We start from the raw sequence: 26,914 nt of genomic DNA on the forward strand, positions 1-26,914 counted from the left end.
AATGCCCAGCACTCAAAATATACAATATTAAGATTAGATCGGCAATTGTTTATGGAGCGGACCTATGGGGTTACGCCAATTTGTCCCAACTTGAGAAAATTCAAAATAAATTTCGACGAAACTTGGTGGGTCTCCCTCAATCGACCCCCATGCTTCCTCTAATGTTGGACTTGGGTTGTTATCCAATAGGGGAACTAGTCAAATTGAGAATCATCCAATTTGGAGGAGAATTTGGGTAACTCCTGAATTGGCCTCCTTTGCTGAGGGTATAGAAGACCTCAGACGAATAGTGGGTAGTGGTAATCTCCCTTGGTTTAAAGCGATCAAATCCACCCTGTCAGATTTGGGCCTTATTCAGCTATGGTCCGACCCTAGGACCAGTGTGTTCCCCGGAAAAAAGGATCTCAAAGACCAGTTTTGGGGCGCTTATAGACATAGACTGATTATGGAACACAGCTCAACAACCCTCTCTGGTAGATTTTTGAGCCATAAAGTAGATACAAGCTTGGAGAACTACTGGGATGCCATATCAAAGAGCACTGACAGAAAACTCTTCCATCAATTCAGAGCAGGAACGTTACCCTTGAGGTCGTTTACCCACAAATGGAAGGGGGGTGCAGGGGATTTATGCCCATGGTGTCAAGACCAGAAGGAAACTGTGAGTCATCTTTTTTTCGTATGCCCTGCATATGTTGGCCCACGGAAAAAATTGCTAAAAAAGATTTGCCAGAAGTAACTTCCCTCCCGGCGGTCATAGCAGTAGCCGAATTTCTAGGCTGGTCCTGGCTAATTAGACTTAAATATATACATAGCATTAGCTAGTCTGACAGTCTATTATTATTATTTTCATTACCATTATTATTTCTATTATTGAACAGTTAGTGATGTACCGTGTATTATGTAATTCATGTTTTATATTGGTTTTTAATGTTTCATTCTGTGTTTTATTCTGTGATGTCTTTTATGGTTAATTTTACCGAAATAAAGACTTATGAAACTGGAACTGGATCTGGCGGTAATTAAAGCCAATTGGGTGAGAACTAGGGTGGTTTGGACTGAATTTGTTTATAGACATCAATGGAGAGGTGCCCGAGTACATGCGGCTGTTGAAAAAGCTTGCCGCAAGTTGAACAGAGCTTTAAAAATTTTCTGCATAACTGTTCTGGCTCATGAGCATTTTTCCAGCGAAATGCTTCATTTACTCAGAAGTGATGGTGTACACCTGTCACAGATGGGGCAAGCATACTACCTCATGGAACTACGTGATGCATTGGCCAACTTGTGCTGTGTGGATTTATGGTGTTCAAGAAAGAAATATGATTTTAAAAAAACAAAAACTTTTGAACAAAAAAGAGAGAAGAAATATATGCACATAGGCAACAATTGGTGATGTGTTAAGAGGTTGGGTGGGGCAGGAAAACTCTGAGGGTTTTCTTGGGTGGCATGTTCTTAAGGGATAGGATAATCTAGAGCGGATTCATCCTTTCTCTATGGGGGGGGGGGGTTGGGAGGGTAGGTGGGAAGGAAAAGGAAAGTTGGAAATAATATTGGTTTGGTATGAAACAAGTTATGGATTGTTGGCAAATAATAAAGCATTGGGGAATGGAGATATATACAATTGGGAAAAAGGTTTTGGGAAAATTGTACAAGGTGTTTGTTGAATAAAGGTAATGTTGCGGAGTCTGTTTTTGGCTGTCCTAATAATAAAAGTGACCTTTTATGCTATTTAGCAGAGTCGTGTGGAGTGTCCTTATTTGAGCGATAAGTCTATGCATTTTCTGCAGTCAGTTTACATCTATCACCAAGCTGCTTTATTTTGACACTAAATAAAAAATATATGGTCGAGCTGCTAATTAAATGTCACTCAGACCTGCAAGTATGGTGATATTGTAAGTTTGTTCGTTTGAAAGCTTTTCATAGCTTTGAGTTTCTCAAAAGTGGGTAATTTGTGACATGTATTTCTTCATGTGGAACGTGGAAGTCAATGTTTGGTTTTATCTGTGAAGATAATGAAGTGTCACTCGAGGTGACACACATTTGACAGTGCAATGTCACTCATGCGCACAGTTAAATCAAGCTAGATCACAGATAAGAAATATGAATTTTGGCAACTATGTCACCACAGGGCACTCTCGCTAAATCCCAACTGTCGGCAGACGCGTTTATCGCCACTATAATAACACAGCCGCTATAATGCCAATAACAAGCAATAAGTGGACCGGAGAAGTTCCACTCCATCCACTCAGAAATACCACGCCCCCTATTCCACGAGCCAGGGTGTATGTCTGCTGGTGGAAAAAATATACACATCCATACCCTTGCCTCTGTCAGCATCTCATAGTTTATCGGGAACTCGCCTAGCCTACAACGTCACGCACTAGAGCCCCGCCTTTCCGCGATAGGATCCACCCACAAAGGAAACTGTTCACGGAGCTTGTGTTGGGTGTTTCCAATAACAATTGGAGAAAGCTCGGCCCCTTCTTATTGGCCCCGCCCATTTAGCTCGCGAACAACCCACCGGTCCTGTCCTACCTCGGGTAACCTGGGTTTCATGCTCTTCAAGATTCCGCCCACCCGCAGACGCCACGCCTCTGCTCGGGTCAGGCTCCACCTCGACTGAGAAGCGGAGAATGGAAATGACATAGGGAAGGAGATCTCGCGGGATTTGGTGGAGTCTCCCGCTGGAGTTTTGACGGCGGCCCTGGTTGGTGATTGGAACGCACCGGAGCGACGGGGCACGGGAGCGACGGGACATAGGTGGTGTTTGTCAGCAGGGCAGCCACGGATGGGCTGTGTCTCCCTATCTAGGAAGCCGCGCACGGAGCTCTGAGCCCGCCCGGCTTGGGGCTTTGGAGGAAGGAGCGGGCAGCACCGAGGGCAGGAGGCTGGCGAAGGGACGGTGCCCGCTAGCAGCATGGGTAAGAGCACAGACGGGAGCGGATGTATATTCGGAATATAGGAAAATGTCGGGCAGTCATTGCGTTCACAGCACAGGCAGAGTTAACTGATGGTTTCAACTATATAAAATCGCAATTAAAAAAACAAAATAATATAACGAGAGGATGACTTAAAAAGCACAGTTAGTGGGGGTTTGAAGATACAACTTTGGAGGGAGCCTCGGATTTTGGAAGGATACATCTGATCTTAATGGGGAGGGGGGGTGGCTCAAACCCTGGAGAAGGATGGAAGAGAGCATGGACTGGGTGGGTCAGCAGATGGGTGTGGATTTGGCCGGAGCCTTGCTCCGTGGGTGGTGTTTAGCCCTTGAACTTTAGATACTGGTCTCGTCTATAGGGATGGGAGGGGCGTTAGATGTCGGTGAAGAGTAATCTGGAATGATACTCCTGATGGGATTCAGGGCTGGGCGGACCAGAGCTTTTTAGTGCGAGTTAATCTTTCTTTGGGGAGGGGCCACGAGCTGGAAAGGAGATAAGCTTAGAGTAATAACGGGGGTAGTAAGTAAGGATGAAGTATTTCCTCCGTGCCTACTGGCCTCCTGTTAAGTGCTGTTTGTTTACCCACAGTAAAGGCTCCCGATGGTGTGCTCGGCCTGCCCCGCCGCTCTCCCATCCATCCACCCGCACATGTCTCCCGGGGACCGGCTGTGATTACGTGGAGCTCGCTGCCTCGCTCAGTTCAGGCTTTTCTCCAAGCGCACTTTTCTCACCGTGAAATTTCTTCAATTTTGCCTGCACACTTCATTTCTTTTCAATTTTGCCAGCACACTTGATAACATGAGTAGGTGTAAACAGAAACTTGCACAGATAGGTGCCCGCTAATGGGTAACATACATAAATACAATTATTCACTCCCACTGACAGTTGGGAGTGAATAATTGCAGTCTTGGCAAACAAGTGGTTGATCTCTTGTTAGCCCACTCTGAATAGTTTAAGTGATGCCTGTTTGTTATTTGTGGCGTGACTCCCAACTGCCTGCGACCCAAACAGTATCCTGTACCACAGTCCCAGGCAAAACACACACAATTGAGTTGCTCAGAAATTTGTCAGGTTATTTATATATTCACATCTAACCTTCACTAATCACGCATAGGAGAGACCACGGTGTGTGTTCGCGCAGAAAAGTAATGCCGCACGCGTGGCTCTGTAGAAAACACCTCAAGCAACAGCCACTATACTTAAGTGATGTGCTTTCAATCGGGTTTCTAAATTCACCTAAAGACAGCTTCAGGCGAGAGTAACGTTTTCAGCTGCAGGGCATGTAGTAGCATTTTACCGTTTTTTAAAATATCACAAGCAGGGAAAACAAGCTGCTTCTACGGAGGTAGGCGACGTTGTCAGTGCTTGGTGACACATAAAATGAGCAGATGACGCGGTAATCTTACACCTGGCCCCAGAGAAGAAGGCTGGTGTGAGTTTCGGCCTGCAGAAGCCAGAGGCGCCTGTCCTTGGCAAACAGTGTTGTCTTTCCAGCGGCTCACTTCCTGGCCGACTAGACCGCTGAGAGCACGTTGAAACAATGCCCGCTGTCCCTGCCAGAATGTACTGCGAGGGAGCATGGATTAATTATCTACATAAGACCGACTCAAACAAATTGCCTTGATGGAGTCTGGCTTGAAGTTATTCATCGACATGATCGCTCTCCCAGCCAAGATGAAAAAACCAAAATGCGTGGGGTTTGAACTGCCAAAAAGAGATGCAAAATGTGGATTTTAAAGGACTAAGAACTGCCTTTAAGCAAATAGCCTTTTTGTAGTCTTTACTTTCCGTTTAACTGTACAGCCATACCAGAAAACGAAATAGTTAGCTTTACAGTTTTGTTCTTACTATGTAAATAGCAGTGACATTACTTGACCCTCCCTCAAAGCGTCTACACTCCTGTGGAGCGGAAAGCTGCATGTGTTGTTGCACAGTGCACTGAAGTTGGTTTGTTGACAGTCTGTTCTTTAATGCTCTCAGGACATTAAATCTAAAAAAATCTTTCTCTGAATTTTAATGATAATTCTTTCACAGTCCCTTATTTCACGAAAGTTTATTAGATTCTTCGGAGGGCAGCTACTTCTGAAATCTTTCCGTGTGGGTCTGTGTGTACTTCCCTCCTGTAGTTGCTCAGTGCATTCAACTGTCCACAGTGGTTTAGAGCACTGCGGCGTTATTCCGAAGATCCCCCGCTGTGAAGGCCTTTTGTAGTCTCGAGTATCAAACTGAGGCTACCTTCCGTGTTTATCTCTGGTGGCTGCCTTTATTGTATTCGGATTATTCTGCAACTCCACCTCAGAATGGGCACGCAGATTACATAGTAGACATTAGAGCAAACACAATGCAGGGCTTTGGTGCCGAAAAGGATGCAAGAGTTACTGCTCGCCCACAGCAGGTCCAAGGGCCTATTTCGGGTAGAGCAATAACCAAAGTTCTTTACCCATTACAGCATCACTAACAATCACCAGCAAGAAGTTTTCTACAATACTGTGTTGCTTAATGACGTCTCTGAGATTTTGAGGCATTTTGCCATCATCGACTGGAAGGCTCCTTTAACAAGCATTTGCAATGCAATAGGTCTCGCATTAGGAAAGCTTGAGCTATTGGTATTGTAAATGACAAATTTTGTATTTATGTGTTGGTTTTGAAAATAGCTAAATTATTAGCTTTGTCATTTACAATGCAAATGTGACACCTATAGCATTTGTAATGCAATATGTGTTGAATTTACGTGACTTAGATGTATTGATATTACAAATAACAATGGCTTTTATTTTTTAAAAATAAGTAATACTTAAATAAAAGTTATTGTAATTTATAATGGCAATAGCTTCAATTTATGTAAATGACTTTTGTGAAGATTATGTTGAGTGTATTTTATTGTGACGAAAATCCAAGAACAGAAGTGAAATATTAACATCTTTTTGCAACATTTGTAATAAAGCTTGAAACGTTGAGAGAACATATTTGAACCAGTTGTTGAATGGTTGCACAGATTGATGCTGTGGTGGCGACGAGTGATGCTGTGGCAATCAGTGATGCTGTGGTAGCGCATAGTGATGTTGTGGTGCCCCCGAGTGATGCTCTGGTGGTGCTGAGTGATGCTGTGGTGATGCAATAGATAGATAGAGTGAGTGCGATAGATAGAGTGAAAACACAGAATACCTAAGCACACCAATATCATTATTTCCAAACAGGAGGGCGCATAGGTATTTCTCCAAGCAAGTCAGCAGTTTCTCAATGCCCTGTATCCTATAAATCCATAAATATCTCAATAGAATGAAGCAAAAAAATCAAGTAGTCCAGTCAGATCTTCTGTCTTGTGGTCTGTTTTTTAATTTCCACAAGTTCACAAGAATCACTGTAACAGCCGACGCGCGTTTCGCCCACAGGGCTTTCTCAAGGCTTAATGTAATAGCTAAAAGACCTGGAAATAGTGGAATTTTCGTAGACAATGTGTCCCTTGACGATAAATAATAATCCAGTTGTACGCAAACAAAGAGACACACTCGTAGTTCAATAGTGACTGATCAAGCTTCGAATCATGTTCAGCAAAGCAATTGTCGTAGTGTCAATAGGTGAAATGTTTGAAGTATATAGTCATTTCTCATTCAGGCTTGTTAACCCAGCCTCATCATAATAACATCATATTTTTATCGGATTCTGATAGATCCCAACGTCTTATATTTCAAAGACTATTGCCCATAGTCTGTCCACGACGATTTTATCTCGTTCCTCAGCCGACCCACGCGTTTCCCAGTTGTTTGGTATTGTGTGGAGTGTTTGAGGTATTCAGTAGAGTGTAATTGTGTGGCGTGTAATTATGTGGCACTGAGTGGTATTGTGTGGAGTTTTTCTTGCATTCAGTAGAGTGTAATTATGTGGGCCACCGCCGCCCCGGGACTACAGGTCCCGGCAGCCTTTGCGGCGGAGGCGCGTTCCCTGATGCCTGACCAAGGCGCCAGGAGGGGCGGATAAAATCACTAAGCCCTCAGCTTCGCGGGACGCCCGGGGCGAAGCCCGGGCAAAGGGCGGGCCCTCTGTGGCCCTCAGAGGCACGAAAAGGCCAGGCAAGGCCATTCCCCTGACATCTACCGGCTGATTACTAAGGTACTTTTCCCAGTTTGAAATCCTGTGTATAATACTGTATTGCCGTTATTGGCCTGCCATTTTTTCGTCGTTGATGGTCAGCCATACCACTTCATATTGTTGACTTCTATCGAACCTATCTGAGCTGAGCTTTCTGCAGGCTCTCTATAGCTACAGCCCCAATAATGGGGAAAAAACGGGTACCTGCCCCGGCTGAGACAGTGAATACTTTAGATTCGTATCTTGTACAAGTGGTCAACGACATTAACAATAAGAGAAGGCAATCTCTTGGCTTGAGCCAATCACCTATTCTGCCTTCAGAAAGTCCCTCGACAAGCGTATTAAGTACAGCGACATCTGAACTACCGCTAGAAAATCCTCCACTAAACCCAGCAGTTTCGAATCCTCAAGATTATGGTATTGAGGATGCTGATGACTCTGACCCTCCAATAGATAGACTAGATTTAATAGACTTATCAGACAACGCTATCAATGATTCACACCATCAGATAGCTGATAGGGACGAAGCCCCACAACCCCTGCAGCCCGCTACACGGGCTGTTAGAGCTTGCAGAAAATCCGCAGCTAAACGGGGGGGAAAACATCTAGGTAGGAAAAAGGCCACTACCCCACCCCCTAGACGGGTAGGGAAATACGCAGATCTAGATATTGATACTGAGTCAAAAAGCATTATTGATGATGACCTTTTTAATAGGATCCAAGACATGATAGACATCAAAATCAGGACTATAATTAAACCCCTGATCGGGAAACTGGATAAACTAACATCCAAGGTCAAAAAGTTGGGTGGGGTACATAGCAAGTTGGCTGACGAGGTAGAAAATTTATCTTCCCTCGTTACAAATGTAATACCCACGAACGAGGAGGTTACTCCAACCGAAAGTAATTCGCAACCCATCCAGCAAGGGCCGCTGCTTCCGCCACCATTACCATCATTACCTGCATTTGGACAGGACGTAGATGCTGTAGACTCCCGTATCAGCACAACTGCCGCTACAGCGGGAATACACCAAGAGGATGCTTCAGCCCAATTCATTTTGGAAGCCTCACCGGTAGTTTTGGTGCTGGCAAATGTCCCTGTCCTATCACAAGATAAAGTAGAGTCCAATCAGGATCTAAAAGATAAAGCGTTACATTGGCTCACTAACAATATGCACATGACAGAACAGGGGTTTGATAAATTGGCAGGGGATATCGTCATGTCTTGGAGGGTATCTTGAATTGGCAGTAAGCCAAAAAAGTTTAAAGGGGATTGCGTTATTCTAAACTTTGCTAATGCCGAGGTCCTCCCAGACATTTTGAGCAATGTTTTCCCACCCCAACGTCGCAGTGGTTCTATTATTCCTCTTACCCTAAAGTTTTTCTTTGAGACTCAGTTTGTCACCTTACCCAAATTCCCCAGTTATAAAAGATATACTAAAACCAGCAGCTGGGGAGGGGGTACCAGATTTCGACGTCCTAATGACTGGTCCCAGCCTATAGCACACCGGGAGCCAGGAAGATTCAATTACCCGAATGAGTTAAACATCAGGCCTGCCTTGGCACAAGAGCCAAGAGTAAACGGCTGGGGTTCTGGCTTCCTGGGTTATGACCATAGCGTTCTGGGCATTAGGCCCACACACTGGCTGAGAAACGATCAGTTCTTGACACGTCCAAATACTCCACAACCTATGTGGAACTCGGCTCCATATGGACAGGGCCAGGTAGCTACTCCCTTTGAGTGGGGTTTTGGTACTGGAAATAGGTTTGCTCCTTTATCTGATTTAAATACCTGTGATTGACTTGAACTAGAAGTCGATCAAGAAAGGGAGGTGCCGAACAATCCATTATTAATAAGTGGTGGTCTCAATACTGCTGAATACTTTAGTCATCTGACTCCCAACGTAGTGCCAGAGTCCCAAGTGTCAATAAATCGCGACCAGCAACCGATTTTTTTCTCGGCTTGCGGCTTGTGTCAAAATGAGTACGTTTGGAGAGGATACACAGAGCCTCCGTCAAGCAGAAACTAGCGAGGGACCATTATTGCAACAAACAGCTGAAGGAGAATCAGAGGGCGTAAACGAATCAAGGTTACCCACTGACTCTTGTAAGATTATAAGCTGGAATGTAGCAGGTTTAAATGCAAAACGCCAGGATCATGCTTGGCTGAGCTTTGTTTCAAAGCACCACATCATTGCCCTGCAAGAAACTTGGGACACATCTAACAACCTGTGGTGGGATGGGTTCACCAGCTTTACTAAACCTGCAGTCCCTAGCAGAGCGGGCAGAGCTAAAGGGGGCTTGGTGATTTTGTTTTCATTGGCTCTAAAAGGTAGCTATAGGCAGATCAGCTCTGATTCTGATAACATCTTAATGGTCGAAAGGGTGATCAATAAAAATAGCAGGACTTTATATGTCAACTTTTATGATTCTAGGAACAGTGAATACAGCGGTCGTAACATCGCCAGCCTGGACAGTATTTTAAACTCAGTATCACAGAATATCAAGTTAGTTTTTGAGTTTATTTTATTAGGCGATTTTAATATTCATTTATGTAAATTAGCCTGCAAGGGGAGAGATGTCAATGAGGCCGATGATGCAGCCTTACAGGGACCTCACTTCGAACATTCTGCAGAGGGCCAGGAGCTTGAAGATCTACTTGCTAACTATGACTTATACGAACCTGACTGTGGCCTGAGAAAGCCAACTTTCACTGGCGCCCAATATGGAACAGTGATAAATTATATTTTTGTCTCACCAGGCATTCTAAATCGGACCACGGCCTACCGTACAGCTCCAACACACTACAGTGACCACAACCCAGTACTACTCGAAGTGGCTTGGGGAGCTCATATGGGGCGCCACCAGTAACCGCAAAACTGGCACATCCCCTGAGGACTTCTGACCAAGACAGACGAGTGAAGTGGGCTAAAGTGATCCCGGAAAACTTTTATGAAAAATGCTTCCCTAAAATTAAAGCCCAGGTAGAGCTCTGTAGAAATCCGGGCACTCAAGGGAATATTATAGTAGCAGCTTATGAGGCAATATGCGACCAGGTCTCTAAGGATCTTCTAGCCAAACCCATTCAGGGAGCCCAAGGACATAAGCGATGGTTCGACTCTGCATGTTCGAAAGCCCACAGAGAATTGTTGGCGGCCCTAAAATCTGTTCCTAGGGTTAAAGATGAATGAATGAATGAATGAAACGAGATTTATATCGCGCAACTTAGCCCCAGAGGGCATCAAGGCGCCTAACCAAATAAAATGATACGGTCAGAGAGCATGATTAATGATAGGCCTTGATGAAACACCACGTCTTTAAAGCCTTCTTAAAGAGAACCATGGTGGGTTGAGATTTGATCTCAGAGGGGAGGGCATTCCATAAATTAGGGGCCACAAATGAAAAAGCTCTTCCGCCCCATCTAACCTTGTTTGTCCGAGGGACGGTGAGAAGGTTCTTATTGGCAGAACGAAGGTTTCTGCTGGGGGCGTAGGGACTCAGAAGGGAACTTATGGCCTCAGAGCTGCCGTCGGATAGGGCACTGAAGACTAGGCATAGGATTTTAAAAGAGACTCTAGACTGAATCGGGAGCCAGTGAAGACTCTTCCTTGCAAGAGAGACAGAAGCGGTGTTAGGGAGGTCCAGAACAAATCTGGCAGCCGCGTTCTGGATGGACTGGAGGCGTTGGATGAGGCCTTTATTGATGCCTGCATACAGGGCGTTACAATAGTCCAGCCGTGATGTAACTAAGGCCACCACGGTCTGTTTGCGAGCTTGAGGGGAAAGATAGTGGGCGATTTTTCTAAGTACTTTGATCACTCCCCAACAGGTAGAAACAGTTCTATTGACCTGTAGTGACATGTCTAGAGAGGTGTCAAAAATCACGCCAAGATTCCGGGCGGAATTTGACGGTACGGGACAAGCTCCAAGAGAGGGAGGCCACCATTCATTGGACCAGCTGTTTTGATCTTTTCCAAAGGTCAAGACCTCTGTTTTCTCTCCGTTCAGCTTCAGGGCGTTTAAAATCATCCAGTCGGAGACAGCTTGCATGCAATTCCTGAAGCTGAGCGCTGAGGTACTCACCGAGTGGGAGAGGGACACCATGATCTGGATGTCATCGGCGTATGACACCACCTCCATCCCCTGAGCTTTTACTAGTCTGGCAAGTGGGGCCACATAAATGTTAAAGAGGGTCGGGCTCAAGGCCGACCCCTGTGGAACCCCACATTGCACAGGCTTAACAGAGGAGAGGAACTCTCCTAGCTTGACCCTCTGTTCTCTCTGAACAAGGAAAGAGGACAGCAAGCTCAGTGCAGGACCCTCCACCCCTATCTCCCTCAGACGAGCAGTTAAAGTCGAGGGAGATAGGGTATCAAAGGCGGCGGTCAGGTCTAAGAGGACCAAAAAAGTGGTCTGGCCTTGGTCGACCTTTGATCGTATATTGTCCGTCACTACTGTAAGGGCCGACTCAGTACTGTGGAATTTTCGAAAGCCATGTTGAGACTGGTCCAGGAACCCAGAGGCATCAAGGAAAGCAGTCAGATGATGATTGAGATGTGATTCCAACATTTTGGCTGGAGCAGGCAGTAAGGAAATCTGATGATTTTTTGAGACTTAAGGAAAATTTACAAGGCAGCCATAAAGAATCGCAAAGATACCATCAAACGTGAAACATGGGATAATCTCCTTTCAGCGGCAGTACTGAAGGACAGTAGGAGATTCTGGGAGATCATCAAACAGCCCCTATTTTCGGAAGATAGTCAAGTCAAGTCAAGTCATAAAATTTATATAGCGCACTACATACCCAGAGGGTTTCAAGGCGCTTAGGAAGGGGAGGAGGATTATTTGTCAAATATCCACGTTTTAAGCTGCTTTCTGAACGCTAGGTGATTCTGGGTGAGGCGAAGGTAAGCGGGGAGTGAGTTCCATGTTTTGGCAGCCAGGTAAGAGAAGGATCTGCCTCCCATGGTGGTCTTGTTGATGCGAGGTACAGTGGCGAAGGCTTGGCTGGAAGAGCGAAGTTGGCGGGAGGGGGTGTAGAAGGACAGTCGCGAGTTGAGGCAATCTGGTCCGATGTCGTAGAGTGATTTGTGTGCGTGGGTGAGCAGTCGGAAAGTAATCCTCTTATTGACGGGTAGCCAGTGGAGATCTTTAAGGTGACCAGAGATGTGTTCGTTGCGTGGGATGTCTAATATGAGCCTGGCTGAGGCGTTTTGGATTCGTTGTAGTTTCTTCTGGAGTTTAGCGGTGGTACCTGCGTAGAGGGTGTTTCCGTAGTCCAGTCGGCTCGTGACCAGAGCATGGGTGACTGTTTTCCTTGTTTCGGTGGGGATCCAGCGAAATGTTTTTCTGAGCATGCGAAGAATGTTAAAGCAGGAAGAGGATACGGCGCTGACTTGTCTGTTCATAGAGAGTGAAGAATCCAGGATGACGCCAAGGTTCCGTGCGTGGTCTGTCGGGATGGGTGCATTTCCGAGGGCTTCCGGCCACCAGGAGTTGTCCCATGCAGAGGGGGATTTACCTAAAATGAGGACTTCTGTTTTGTCTGAGTTCAGTTTCAGTCGGCTTTGTTTCATCCATTCGGCGACTTCTTTCATTCCTTCGTGAAGGTTAGTTTTGGCGGTGCTGGGGTCCTTGGTGAGAGATAGGATCAGTTGAGTGTCATCCGCGTAAGAGATGATGTTGAGGTTGTGTTGGCGGGCGATGGCCGCGAGGGGGCTCATGTATACGTTGAAGAGGGTGGGACTGAGTGAGGATCCTTGTGGTACGCCGCAGATGATTTCAGAGGCCTCGGACTTGAATGGTGGGAGGCGGACTCTCTGTGTTCTTCCGGTGAGGAACGAGGTGATCCATTCCAGTGCCTTTCCTTGGATTCCGATGTTTCTGAGGCGTTGTAAAAGGGTGCTGTGGCAGACTGTGTCGAAGGCTGCAGAAAGGTCGAGGAGGATGAGGGCGACTGTGTCTCCATTGTCCAGTAGAGTTCGAATGTCGTCTGTTGCTGCGATGAGAGCGGTCTCAGTGCTGTGTTTGGCTCGGAAGCCAGATTGTGAGGGGTCGAGTGAATTGTTGGCTTCGAGGAAGGCGGCGAGCTGGTTGTTGACAGCTTTCTCGATGACTTTGGCCGGGAATGGAAGAAGCGAGATGGGGCGGTAGTTTTTGAGTTCGGTGGGGTCTGCTGTTGGTTTTTTCAGAAGGGCGGTGAGTTCAGCGTGTTTCCAATCTTCTGGGAAGGTAGCGGAGTTGAAGGAGCAGTTGATGACGTCTCGGAGGTGCGGAGCTATGATGGAGTCTGCTTTGTTGAAGATGTGGTGAGGGCATGGGTCTGTGGGGGATCCAGAATGGATGGAATTCATCAGGCGGATGGTGTCCTCAGTGGAGATTGGGTTCCAGGCGTTAAGGGTGTTAACGGGGGGAAGATGGTCAGCTGGTGGTAGGGTGGGTTGGCTTCCGGGTTGGTTGTCAAAGCTGTTGTGGATGTCAGCAATCTTGTTGTGGAAAAAAGAGGCTAGGGAATCGCAGAGGGTTTGAGAGGGGGTGATGTCGTTGGAGTTGGCTGTGGGGTTGGAAAATTCCTTGACGATGTTGAAAAGTTCCTTGCTGTTGTGGGCGTTGTTGTCAAGTCGATCCTTGAATGCTGTTTTCTTGGCTTTTCGGATCAGTTGGTGGTGAGTACGGATGGCGCTTTTGAAGGCGTCCTTGTTGCTGGTGGATGGGTCTTTTTTCCAGGCCTTTTCAAGGGAGCGGCACAGTTTCTTGGACTTCTTGAGGTCATCGTTGAACCATGAGGCCTTCTTGATGCCAAGTTTGTGTTGACGTTTTTTCAATGGTGCTAAGGTGTCGGCGGTGTTGGATAGCCAAAGGGTGAGGTTAGAGGCGGCTTCGTTGGCGTTAGAGGAGAGGGCTGGGGAGGTTTGAAGGAGCGATGTGGAGATCTGCTCCGTGGTGATTTTGTTCCAGTTTCTTTGTAGAGTTGGTTGGAGGTGGATGATGGGTTTCGGTTTGTTGTAGGTGAAGTGAACGCAGCTGTGGTCAGTCCAGAGGAGATCCGTAGTGTGGCTGAAGGAGACATGGTTGCTGGAGGAGAAGATGGGGTCGAGTGTGTGACCTGCGATGTGGGTGGGGGAAGTGACCAGTTGTTTAAGTCCGAGGTTGGCTAGGTTGTCCAAGAGGGTGGCGGTGTTGCGGTCGTTGATCTTTTCAAGGTGGAAGTTGAGGTCTCCCAGAAGGATGTAGTCTTTGGAGGGGAGCGCGTGTGGGGTGATGAAGTCCGTGATGTCTTCACTGAATTTTGCGCGGGGTCCTGGTGGTCTGTAGAGGAGGGTGCCTCTGAGTGTGGTCTTGGGGTCGATGTGGATCTGGAAGTGAAGGTGTTCGGAGTTAGCGAGGTTGGCGTCGGAGCTGGTAGAGATGCGGATGGATTTCTTATGGACGATAGCGATTCCACCTCCTGTATGGTCGGTGCGGTCCTTGCGTGTGATCTTATAGTCATCGGGGATGGCAATGGCAATGTCAGGGGCGGAGGAAGCGTTCATCCATGTTTCCGTTAGGAAGGCGACGTCAGGAGAGATGGTGTCTAGTAGGTTCCAAAGGTCAATGGCGTGCCTGTGGACCGAGCGGGTGTTGAGAAGGATGCATTCTAGGTGGTTGGGGTCGGGAGTCTGTGCTGTGGTCGTGGCGGAGATGTTGTCGGTGCCGATGAATGTGCAGGAAAGGCAGGAGAACGGTCCATGGGTGCGTCCAGGAGCGGCTTGGACGCAGTTGGGGGCGCGACCGGGGTTAAGGGCTAGGAGGGTGGCGGCATCGTAGGTAGTGCGGGGGAGCTGGGCAGCGCGAGGGGCAGGGGGTCTGGCGCTGGGCGCGGTCCAGGCGCGGACGGGCGTAGACGGGCTTACCTTTGGCGCACCTTCGGCGTGTCCGAAGCGCGTGGACGCTGCGCGTGGGGGCATGTGGCCATAAATGGAGAGTGGAGGGGGCGGAGCGTGGGAGGGTCAGCTGGGAGGCGGGATCAGAGAGGCGGGTCAGGGGAGAAGAGAACACAAAATGGAGGGCAAAAGTGAAAGCAAACGCTGCAGCGAGGGCACAGCACAAAGATCGTCAACAGGCAGCTAAAGGCACACAATTTCACCACAATACCTCTGCCAAAGCGCCACTTAGAGATTACTTAATGTTTAAACACAGCGCAGCAATGAGGTGCACGTAATTAACACAGAGCGCCAAATGTGATTTTACAATGAGGGTTCTGAAGCGCCAATCAGTTACAGAGCGCTGATGTTGAAGATCAGATACACGCGGTAAGCTTTAAAGGCTGTGTGTCACAGAGCGGGATGCGGAAAATACAATAGCAACAGGCACAGTTCTATGAATGGCAAAAAAGAATTTTAAAGCGCTGCGCGAGTGAAAGCTTCTGAGCGCGATAGCGCTTGTAATGGTAACGATACCAGGCGCAGTCAGGGCTTCAGCTGCGGTGCAGGTGATGGCAATAATTACCGATTACCGATGAAACATGGCTGTCCTTTTTCAAAAACGTATACGGGGGCGATGATGAAGGAACTAAAAAAGGCCCACTGCCCAACATAGATGTACATCCTATCATCTTTAATCCTCAAGAAGTGGAAAAAGCTCTCCTGGCAACCACTAAACATAAGGCACCTGGTCCCGACGGAGTCCCCGCTGACTTTTTCATGTATTCACCTAAACTGTGGGCTGAGGTTATGTCAAATGTGTTTAATGCCGTTAATGGCAATTCAGCTCCCGCTTCGTGGGCCATATCTACCATCGTTCCCATTTTTAAAAATAAAGGTCGGCGGGACGATCCAGCGTTTTATAGGCCCATATCCCTCTTGGACTCAACCATAAAAATCTTGGGCAGAGTCCTCTTATCTAGATTGAGGGAGAACGTTGAGGGTTGTGGCGGGTTGTCTGAACTGCAATATGGCTTCAGAGAGAGAAAAGGGACCATTGAACAATGTATTAATCTGCATTTACTCATCTCTAAGTACACGGTGGCCAAGGAGGGTTCCGTGTTTCTTGCATTTATGGACCTTTCATCGGCGTTCGACCTTGTCAATAGGTCAAAACTATGGGCGATCCTGTTGGAGATGGGCATCGATGAGGCTTTGGTCACGTTCATGGCCACTTTGCATCAGGAGCTTTTTGCAGCTGTACGAGTGTCAAACAATGGCAGATGTACTCCACTGTTTAAATCTCTAAAGGGGGTACGGCAAGGTTGCATTTTAGCCCCCTCGCTTTTTACCATCTACATTAATGGCCTGGGGGCACACCTGCGTGGCCAGGATGCGGACGTCCCGCGCGCAGGAGATGTACAAATTCCGGCACTCCTGTACGCGGATGATGCAGTGTTGATCGCCCGCACTGGTGTTGGACTCCAGCTCCTCCTGGATGCCTTCGGCTCTTTTATGGATAATTTGGACCTGAAGGTTAATGTTTCCAAATCACACACGATGGTAATGGGGCGTGAGTGTACCAAAAAAATACATAAATCATTCTTTTGCAGAGGGGTCCCTGTTTCAAAGGTAACCACATTCCCCTATTTGGGTGTATTGTTTGATCAAAAGGGAACATGGGGGCCACAGATAAGAGCAAAGAGGTTGTCGGTAACCAGATCTTCCTCAGCGCTCTTGGGTTTTGCGGGTAAGTTGGGAGCTAGGCCCATGGAAGCCCTTCTAAAAATCTACAAGTGTAAGCCTGTGGCCATCACACTATATGGATCTACTTTGTGGGGGTATGTAAATCTTGACCCTATTCAGAGAGCAGAAAATAGATTCATTAGATCTCTTCTCTCTGTACCCCAGTCAACCCCAACTTATTCTATCCATCAAGAGGTGGGCTTACCCTACTTGTCAGATTTACTAAGCTTAGCGCCCCTGACTCTATGGCTGAAAATGTGGTTGAATGAAGACCTTCCACTGAACCATAAAATACTGAAAGATGTCTTATCATTAGACAAATATAGCAGTATCCCATGGCTGGCCTATTTAACTAAATCATTCCCAGAATTGGGTCGCCCAGAACTTTTTTCATGCCCAGAAAAAATCAGGGCTTTGGACATTGGCTTTATAAAAAAGGCATTCAGGGAAAGGAAGGAAGCGTGACGCGAGGAAGTTGAACTGCTGAAGCCAACAGTTAGGGCACACAACCTTTTGATTAGTGTACCCTCTCTCGCACCTTATCTTAGTTTCGTTACATTCCCTTATCACAGGTTCTTACTAACCAAGTTCAGGTTTAACCTGCTACATTACTACTTAGGCTCTTTTAAGTGCTGGCAGAAGCCAGACCTAGCCCCACCTTGTAGTTGTGATCATTTTTCGGTGCAGGACACAATGCACTTTGTCATGTTTTGTAGCTTGTATCATGAGCAGAGGAAAAAATATTTGCCCCCATCCTGAAAGAAGCGGGATTCACACAGGTACGCCCGGCGCTGCTCTATTTACAGCTTCTGACAAATCCCCGCACAACCTTCTGCATTGCTAACTTTTTAGTGGCCGCTGCTAGGGTGAAAGCTGCTGGCCAAATTTCGCCTTAGCAATTTTAAAGGGTTACCATGTTTTTCTTGACATGAACTGAAAAAATGTATTTTCTTAAATTCTGTATATAGTATTTTAAATGCGCATCTAGTTTGATGCTTTTTAGGAAAATGTGGGGTTACGCATGTATCCTATGTCATGTTTTATTGTTTTTTTTTCTTTGTATGACTTGGAATAAGTCGAATAAAGATATTCTGACTGACTGACTGAGTGTAATTATGTGGCACTGAGTGGTATTTGGAGTGTATGTAGCATTCAGTGCAGTGTAATTATGTGGCACTGAGTGGTATTGTGTGGAGTGTGTTGCATTCAGTAGAGTGTAATTATGTGGTGTGTAATTATGAGGCACTGGGTGGTATTTGGAGAGTATGTTGCATTGAGTGCAGTGTAATTATGTGGCACTGAGTGGTATTATGAGGAGTGTATGTTGTATTCAGTAGAGTTTAATTGTGTGGCTTGTAATTATGTGGCACTGAGTGGTATTTTGGGGAGTGTGTTGCATTCAGTTAAGTGTAATTATGTGGTGTGTAATTATGTGGCGTGTAATTATGTGGCACTGAGTGGTATTTGGAGTGTATGTTGCACTGAGTGCAGTGTAATTATGTAGCATATAATTATGTGGCACTGAGTGGTATTGTGTTTTGCTATGCTATGTTATGCTATGTTTTGTTATGCCATGCTATGTTTTGCTATGCTATGTTTTGCTATACTATGTTTTGCTATGCTTTGTTTTGCTATGCTTTGTTTTGCTATGCTTTGTTTTGCTATGCTATGTTTTGCTATGCTATGTTTTGCTATGCTATGTTTTGCTATGCTTTGTTTTGCTATGTTTTGCTATGCTATGTTTTGCTATGCTATGTTTTGCTATGCTATGTTTTGCTATGCTATGTTTTGCTATGCTATGTTTTGCTATGCTATGTTTTGCTATGCTATGTTTTGCTATGCTTTGTTTTGCTATGCTTTGTTTTGCTATGCTATGTTTTGCTATGCTATGTTTTGCTATGCTTTGCTTTGCTATGCTTTGCTTTGCTATGCTATGTTTTGCTATGCTATGTTTTGCTATGCTATGTTTTGCTATGCTATGTTTTGCTATGCTATGTTTTGCTATGCTATGTTTTGCTATGCTATGTTTTGCTATGCTTTGTTTTGCTATGCTTTGTTTTGCTATGCTTTGTTTTGCTATGCTATGTTTTGCTATGCTATGCTATGTTTTGCTATGCTATGTTTTGCTATGCTATGTTTTGCTATACTATGTTTTGCTATGCTATGTTTTGCTATGCTATGTTTTGCTTTTAATGCAAAGTTTAGTTTTGCTATCCTATGTTTTGTTTTGGTATGCTACGCTATGTTTTGTTAGGCTATGCAATGTTTTGTTTTGTTATGCTACGCTATGTTTTGTTAGGCTATGCTTTTGTTATGCTATGCTTTTGTTATGCTATGCTTTGTTATGCTATGCTTTGTTATGCTATGCTTTGTTATGCTATGCTTTGTTATGCTATGCTTTGTTATGCTATGCTTTGTTATGCTATGCTTTGTTATGCCATGCTTTGTTATGCCATGCTTTGTTATGCTATGCTTTGTTATGCCATGCTTTGTTATGCCATGCTTTGTTATGCCATGCTTTGTTATGCCATGCTTTGTTATGCCATGCTTTGTTATGCCATGCTTTGTTATGCTATGCTTTGTTATGCTATGCTTTGTTCTGCTATGCTTTGTTCTGCTATGCTTTGTTCTGCTATGCTTTGTTCTGCTATGCTTTGTTCTGCTATGCTTTGTTCTGCTATGCTTTGTTCTGCTATGCTTTGTTCTGCTATGCTTTGTTCTGCTATGCTTTGTTCTGCTATGCTTTGTTCTGCTATGCTTTGTTCTGCTATGCTTTGTTCTGCTATGCTTTGTTCTGCTATGCTTTGTTCTGCTATGCTTTGTTCTGCTATGCTTTGTTCTGCTATGCTTTGTTATGCTATGCTTTGCTATGCTATGCTTTGCTATGCTATGTTTTGCTATGCTTTGTTTTATCTTATGTTTTGTGTATTGTTATGCTATGTTTTGCTATGCTTTATGTTTTGTTATGCTATGCTTTGTTGTGCTATGCTATGCTTTGTTGTGCTATGCTTTATGTTTTGTTGTGCTATGCTTTATGTTTTGTTGTGCTATGCTTTATGTTTTGTTATGCTATGCTTTGTTGTGCTAGGTTTTGTTTTGCTATCCTATGCTTTGTTGTGCTAGGTTTTGTTTTGCTATCCTATGCTTTGTTGTGCTAGGTTTTGTTTTGCTATCCTATGCTTTGTTGTGCTAGGTTTTGTTTTGCTATCCTATGCTTTGTTGTGCTAGGTTTTGTTTTGCTATCCTATGCTTTGTTATGCTAGGTTTTGTTTTGCTATCCTATGCTTTGTTTTGTTATGCTATGCTGATGAGGGTGTGTGATGGTGAGTGAAGGTGTGTGAGGGTGAGTGGGTGTGTGAGGGTGAGTGGGTGTGTGAGGGTGAGTGGGTGTGTGAGGGTGAGTGGGTGTGGGGGTGAGTGGGTGTGCGAGGGTGGGTGTGGGGGTGAGGGGATGTGCGAGGGGGTGTGCGGGTGAGGGGGTGTGCGGGTGAGGGTGTGTGAGTGAGGGTAACGGTGTGTGAGGGGGGTGTGAAGGTGGGTGAGGGTGACGGGGGGTGTGAGGGTGAGGGGGGGTGTGAGGGTGACGGGGGTGTGAGGGTGACGGGGGGTGTGAGGGTGAGGGGGGTGTGAGGGGGGTGTGAGGGTGAGGGGGGTGTGAGGGTGAGGGGGTTGTGAGGGTGAGGGGGTTGTGAGGGTGAGGGGGTTGTGAGGGTGAGGGGGGTGTGAGGGTGAGGGGGTTGTGAGGGTGAGGGGGGTGTGAGGGTGAGGGGGGTGTGAGGGTGAGGGGGGTGTGAGGGTGAGGGGGTTGTGAGGGGGTTGTGAGGGTGAGGGGGTTGTGAGGGTGACAGGGTGTGTCGGGGTAAGGATGAGGGGGTGTGTCGGGTGTGAGGGTGTGTGATGGCGAGGAGGGGTGACCAGAGACAGACAGAGGCCACTGGACACAGTCGGAGAGCAGCCTCGACAGACAGAGGGCGGCTGAGAGAGGGGAGAGCAGAGACATAGAGAGGTCACTGAAGACAGTCAGAGAGCAGCCTAAGTGTGGCAGAGAGAGAGACCGGATCACGTCACTGGAGACAGCCAGAGAGCAGGCGAGATGCAGAGAAAGGGAAACAGCAGCAGGGGCAGCGAGATGGATGGAGGATTGCAAGGACAGAGGGCAGCAGACAGAGAGCGGGAGATGCAGAGACAGAGGACAGACGGCAGGGAGGCGAATAGGGGGAGGAGAGCAGAGACCAAGATAGACCAGAAAGATAGTGAGAATTTTGCAGAAAAGAGAACAATTTCAACGTAACGGGATGCTTTAGCACAGAGAAATATTTTGCATTTTTTCAATCTGTAGATTTAACATCATTCTATATACCGATATATTTAGTATATGAAAAGCAGAATAGATTCTGGTGTAGTCACTGACATGGTCTGCATAATTAATCCGGAGCTGAAGGGAAATAGACTACACGAAGGAAGGGCGCAATGGCACTATAAGTGTGATTATGTTCGCTATTCCAGCAACATTAGCACATTCCTCACAGTTGTGAAAAAGTGGCAGTCTCGATTCGTTCTGTTTAGGGCTCTGGGAAATGTTGGCTGTAATCTTGAAGGATGTGTATGGAATCCGTGAAAGAACGAGACATGGCCTGGCGGCCGTAAAAGTGAAAGTACGGCCGGACGGCCGTGAATAATTAGGGGAGGAGAAATGCCTGAGGCAGAGCGCACGCTGGGGGAAGCTGTGGGAGGGAAGCAGATGGCTTTGATGTGCACGCGCTTTTCACGGGCACTGCATGAAATCGCCCGATAGTTAAGCTCTGGTTAAGCCCCAATATCTCTCGCCAGCAATGCGCAAGTGCATTAGCAGGCGAGCCCTAAAAATGACAGCACACAGAGGTCTATTTTCTGCATCATCATACTCGGAGGGTGTTAAGATAATTTGACTTCAGCTTCTCCTTTCAACTAAATCCTTACAATTACTCTAGACAGTCCAGCACTAAAATGGAGGTCTTTGCATTTAATTTGAAGTCCAGCAGTATTGTGTTCCTGAGATAACAGTGGTAAACAATATAAGCTGTCGCGGTTGAATCCCAGTAGTTCCCGACCCACTATGGGCCCAAGAAAAGGCATCGCAGCACACTGGCCTACATGATGATGAATAGGTTGAGGACACTAAGTTTGAGTACACTTCTAAACACAAAAATAAATCCATAGGCACTCCCGTTCATTTAAATAAAACATCACCAAGGCATCTTCAACACAGCCTTATACTGATAAAACAAACTTTCTGGTTCAATCGATTACTTTCTCAGATCTGCACAACAGGGCCCACATATAGAGAATGCCCTGCAATGCCATAGCAAAGGTAGTTAGAATGGCTTTAAAGGCAGCAACCGATCACAAACAAACTAGGGCCACCAGCGTGGTACAATAACTGGATCAAGGCAGCCTCCCCTCAAATGAGGGAAGAGCCATGATTCTATCCACCCGCCCTACAGAAATCGCTTCACATCAATGGCTCAAAACGGAAGGGACAAGGAGAACTATCCAGACTGCTGTAGGATTAAACCACCACAAGGCCTATGAAGCTGTCTAAGAAACTTGGTGTAAGGACTTATGATAAAGACCCGGTGCTGGCGGTCCGAGTGGGTGTAGCAGAGAGGGGATATATTACTTGAACCAAAAACTTTTTTACCAGCAGTTTTTATAGTTTTAATGTGATCATTGTTTTACTCACCAGTTTTATTCTTTCTTACTGTAATGATTTTAATTTAATTGAACAGTTAATAAAAATACCCAAAAGAAGATTAACCCACATATTGATGGCAATGTGTTTCATCATGAGGGTTCAGTTTGTTTTGGGCTTCTTTCTATAGCAGTTGTCCTTGTTTTTAGGAAAAGTCGCCCCATCCCTCGTAGGACTGCACTTGAATTTGTAATTTATTTATTTGTTTGCATAAGCTAATTAAAACCATTGCATTACAATAAAACATCAAAAGACATCGCAATTCATAGCGGTAAAGAAAAGAAGTAAAAAAAAAAATCTGGGAAAGTGCAATAGTTAAATGTCGACGTTTGTTTGACTAGGGGCTTCTTATCATGTTTGCAATTGGTATTTGCCCTTTGGCTGGTCCCATAAGAGAATGTCACCCTGCTAGCGCCTTCAAATCACCAAGACTACTATGGTTTCCATTCTTTTCGCTGGTACTCTTTTGCTTGTAAATTGCTTGTGCTTTGTGACTGTGTATGAGAATGTTCTTTCGAAGGCCTTTGTTTAAAATCCAGTATCAGCTTTTGGACAGTTCGAGGGCTAGGTCAGGAGGCTGTGCCAGAGTACATAGCACTCCTTCTAGTTTGTACAAATCTTCCGCATCGGGCCATGATATAAGATTCTTTTTGTGTGAAGCTTACTGCATAATCAAATATTCTGTAGTAGTAGTAGTACAAAGCTTTATTTCGATATGAAATATCTTAAAAAGCACATCTACAATTAAAATCACAATTCATTTGGGACATACATTAAAAAGCATTTTGACAAAAATACAAGAATGATAAAAATATATTAAACCAATTACAGTTTTGGACATAGTTAACCGCATCGATGCGGTGCAGATTTCCGCCGTGCGCTGACGCCTAACGGAAACCTTTGCGTTCATGACGAGCTCAGCTCGTCATGAGCGTACGAGAGGTGTACCTCACGACGATCTTAAAAAGTGGTCGCCTTATAAGGTCCGCGTAAGTATTTCAGTCTGACCACCCACGTCCAACTAAGGCATTTGGCCACCCCTCAAACTAGGGTGGTGTTAGGATCTGTCTTAAAAATTCTGAGGGCAGAAGAGTAATTCTTGGTCTCAAGCTGACGGCAGATAGGTTTTAACCATTTCGACCTAAGTTTGCTATAAGCGCGACATACAAAGAAAAAATGCGGGATAGTTTCAGGTACACCGGTACAAAATGGACAGTCAACAGGTGTTTGGTTGGGTGGTTTCCACTTAGATGTACGTTCACGAACGGAAAGAGTTCCCATTCTGAACTGAATGTAAAGTGCCCTATCTCTGGGTTTCCTGATGAAGTCCAGATAGGGTTCAAGACAATATACTGTCTTGTGCAAGCGGAACTCATCTGTCAACCTGCCCAAGTTAGTATCTCTGATATCTTGAGCATCCACCCATATTCTGTAATATAACTCATCCCACTTTGTGGAGGGCTGGTCCATAAATTCGCAGAGAAACTGACATTAGGGGCAATCATTTTCCGGTTTGCTAACTTGTTCAATAATATTGTCTTTTCCTTTTGTAAAAGATTGGGAGGGGTCTGATATAAAAATGTTTGGTGCCAGGGGCTTAGCATTTCAAAGTTTGTAGACCGCTGACCTAGTGGGAGGGGAGTTGCACTGTGACATAGTTGGATGGGTGTTACAGGTTATTGCCACTATGGTTCCATAAGAGAGTCCTCTCCTGCCTCTATGTGGTGCCACCAGTAATTCTAGCTATGTATGTTGCCCTCACTGCAACTCCCGTTCATATCGATGTGATGTACTGTGAGCGATGAGTAATTTTCAGCCTCATCCTGAGGTTAAAATCAGTTATAGTGCAATTACTCAATCCTCTGACCTTGATCCCCGTGTTTTCACATTCTATACTGTTAACTGTAGATCCCTACCACAGCATAAACTAGATATTTTCCATCTATTATCTGATGAAAAACCATATGCGGTGTTCTTAACTGAAACCTGGCTACACGAAAGTGCAGGTCCAGATGTAGCCGCCTCCCTGCCCATGACCTATGCCACTGCTAGAGTGGACAGAGTGAGACAAGTAGGGGGTGGCATTGCTGTGATCTTTAACAGGGATTTTAAGTGCTACCTTGAATTGGTTGACATACCTGGTTGCGAAGCAGCATTTTTTTAAATTTCACTTAACCCTAATTTTATGTTTTCTTGTTTTTTAATCTACCGGCCACCTGGAAATAGTAATGCTTGGGCTGCTAATCTTGCCAATTTCATCTCACCATCTCAACGCCCAAAATTTAACCATACTGGGAGATTTAAATCTTCACCTGGAGGATAAATCAAACACTATTGTTACGAACCTCCTTGAGGACCTTGCCGCTTTTAATATGACTCTGTGAAATGAGGGCCCTACGCACAAAGCTGGCCATTTGTTAGACCCTGTCCTATCGAATATAAAGGAGCTAAAGTGGCTAAAAACCGACCCCATTTGCTGGTCAGATCATTTTCTAACACTTTTTAGTATTACCCTCAGAGAACCCACACACTCATGTTCCACCCGCCCACCGACTCATGAGAAATTGGAAAAGGTTGGATTTGACTGAATTGCAGATTGCATTGAAGAAATCTCCCCCTGTTTTGGGTTGCGACATGGATAATAACGCGCTTGTAACTCATACATGGTTAGAGAAGGCGGTTGATACTTGCCTGCCCCTTGCTAGGTGTAGAGGGAATGTTCATCGCCCACCTGCTCCCTGGTACACTGAAAGTCTTAAAATAGAAAAATCTAAGTGTAAGGCGCTTGAAAGACAATGGCGTAAACACTATGACCCTTTAAAAAAAGAGACCTATCGCAAGGCTAGAAATCTTTATCATTCGGCCTGCACGAAAGCTAAAGCCTGTTATGTAACGGAAACCATCAATACTGCTGCAAATAGATCACGCACCCTTTTTAATACGGTGAAAGAACTAGCTGGAGCTAATTCAATTCAATGGCTGCTGCATGTCCTCTTACTACCCAGAAATGTCAAGACTTGGCCACTTACTTTGTGGAAAAGATTGAGACCATCATCACTAACATTAATCCTCCTACTAAGGATGACAGAGAGGACTTTCCTCCGATTACAACTGGAGGGTGTGGGCTTGAGTCTTGGCCTCTTATTACGCTGGACACTTTGAAATCTCTAGCTACCTCCATCAAGTCAGGTTCCCCATGTGATCCTCTCCCTATCAGCATTCTGAGCCAGTTGGATGACCCCGCCCTGACCATCGTTTCTGAGACACTCAATGCCTCTATTCGATTTGCGAAAGTTCCAGCGGCATGGAAACACGCCATGGTGAGCCCTTTGCTGAAGAAGCCTACCGCCGACCCTGAGGTGTTAGCCAATTACCGTCCTATCTCCCTACTTCCTGCCTTCTCAAAAATCTTGGAGAAGCATATTCACAGTGCTCTCAGCACATTTACGGAAAACAACGGCTTGCTCCATTTCTCCCAGTCAGGCTTTAGGGCTGGACATTCCACCGAGTCCGCCCTTCTGGGAGTCACTGAGAAGATTAGGGTGCTCTTGGACGATGGGCAAACGGTTGCACTTGTCCTGCTCGACCTTAGTGCGGCCTTCGATACCATCTCTCACTCCAGGCTGCTTGCCAGGCTGGGTGAGGATGGTGTCGGAGGGGCAGCGCTGGACTGGATTGAATCCTATCTTTGCAACCTTACCTTCCAGATCGCGTCATCTCGGGCTCAGTCGGACATTTTCAGCTCGCCCCATGGCGTGCCTCAGGGCTCAATTCTGAGTCCGCTATTTTTTAAACTGTACCTTCGTCCCCTCGCTGACTTAGCTGAGCGAGTTGGCTTAGAATTAATGACTTATGCGGATGATTCGCAGATTATTTTTTCTCTCTCAGAATTTGACCCTTCATCTCCATCTGCGCTTAAACTTGGCCTTCGTGAAGTCTTCAGCTGGATGTCAAATAACCAGCTGAAGCTCAATGGGGAAAAGACTGAGATTCTTCTCTTAGGTAAAAATAGGGACCTCTGGAAGGACACTCATTGGCCGCCATCCCTGGGTGCTTTTCCTACACCAGCTACCTAGGTTAGAAACTTAGGGGTGCACATCGATGACACATTATCGATGAAACAACAGGCCAATAAAGTAGCTGGCATCTGCTTTACAATTCTTAAATGGCTGCGCAAGATTATATGGATGCTGCCCTCGGTCACCCAGAAGACCGTAGTCAATGCCCTCATTACATCACGGCTTGACTACGGTAAAATCCTTTACCTGGGTTCCAATCAAGCTGTTATCAGACGTCTCCAGCTTGTCCAGAATTCTGCAGCCAGGCTGTTGTGCAAAATCCCCAGAACAGCGAGGATTTCTAAACACCTCAAGGACTTACATTGGCTCAGGGTGGAAAACCGGGTACGGTTCAAGGCCCTGAGTTATATGTTTAAAATAAAGGCAGGTACCGCACCAAAGTATCTGCAAAAACTGGTTAGGCCTTATCTCCCCACACGCAATCTCCGCTCC

At 45.8% G+C, this 26,914-nt stretch overlaps 1 protein-coding gene across 2 annotated transcripts in view; it reads left to right on the forward strand.

Annotated features, from left to right (window-relative positions):
- Positions 1-2,614: 2,614 nt before the first annotated feature.
- Positions 2,615-26,914, forward strand: part of CD2AP (CD2 associated protein) — a 630,446-nt gene continuing 606,146 nt past the window's right edge. For both annotated transcript variants that reach the window (XM_086926250.1, XM_086926251.1), the window contains exon 1: positions 2,615-2,918. In XM_086926250.1, coding sequence (XP_086782376.1) covers positions 2,915-2,918 — 4 coding nt within the window. In that variant the 5' untranslated portion in view covers positions 2,615-2,914. The remainder of the gene's footprint in view (positions 2,919-26,914) is intronic.

This window comes from Lissotriton vulgaris, chromosome 6 (assembly GCF_964263255.1).
Source record: "Lissotriton vulgaris chromosome 6, aLisVul1.2, whole genome shotgun sequence".
NCBI classification, from domain to species: Eukaryota; Metazoa; Chordata; class Amphibia; order Caudata; family Salamandridae; genus Lissotriton; species Lissotriton vulgaris.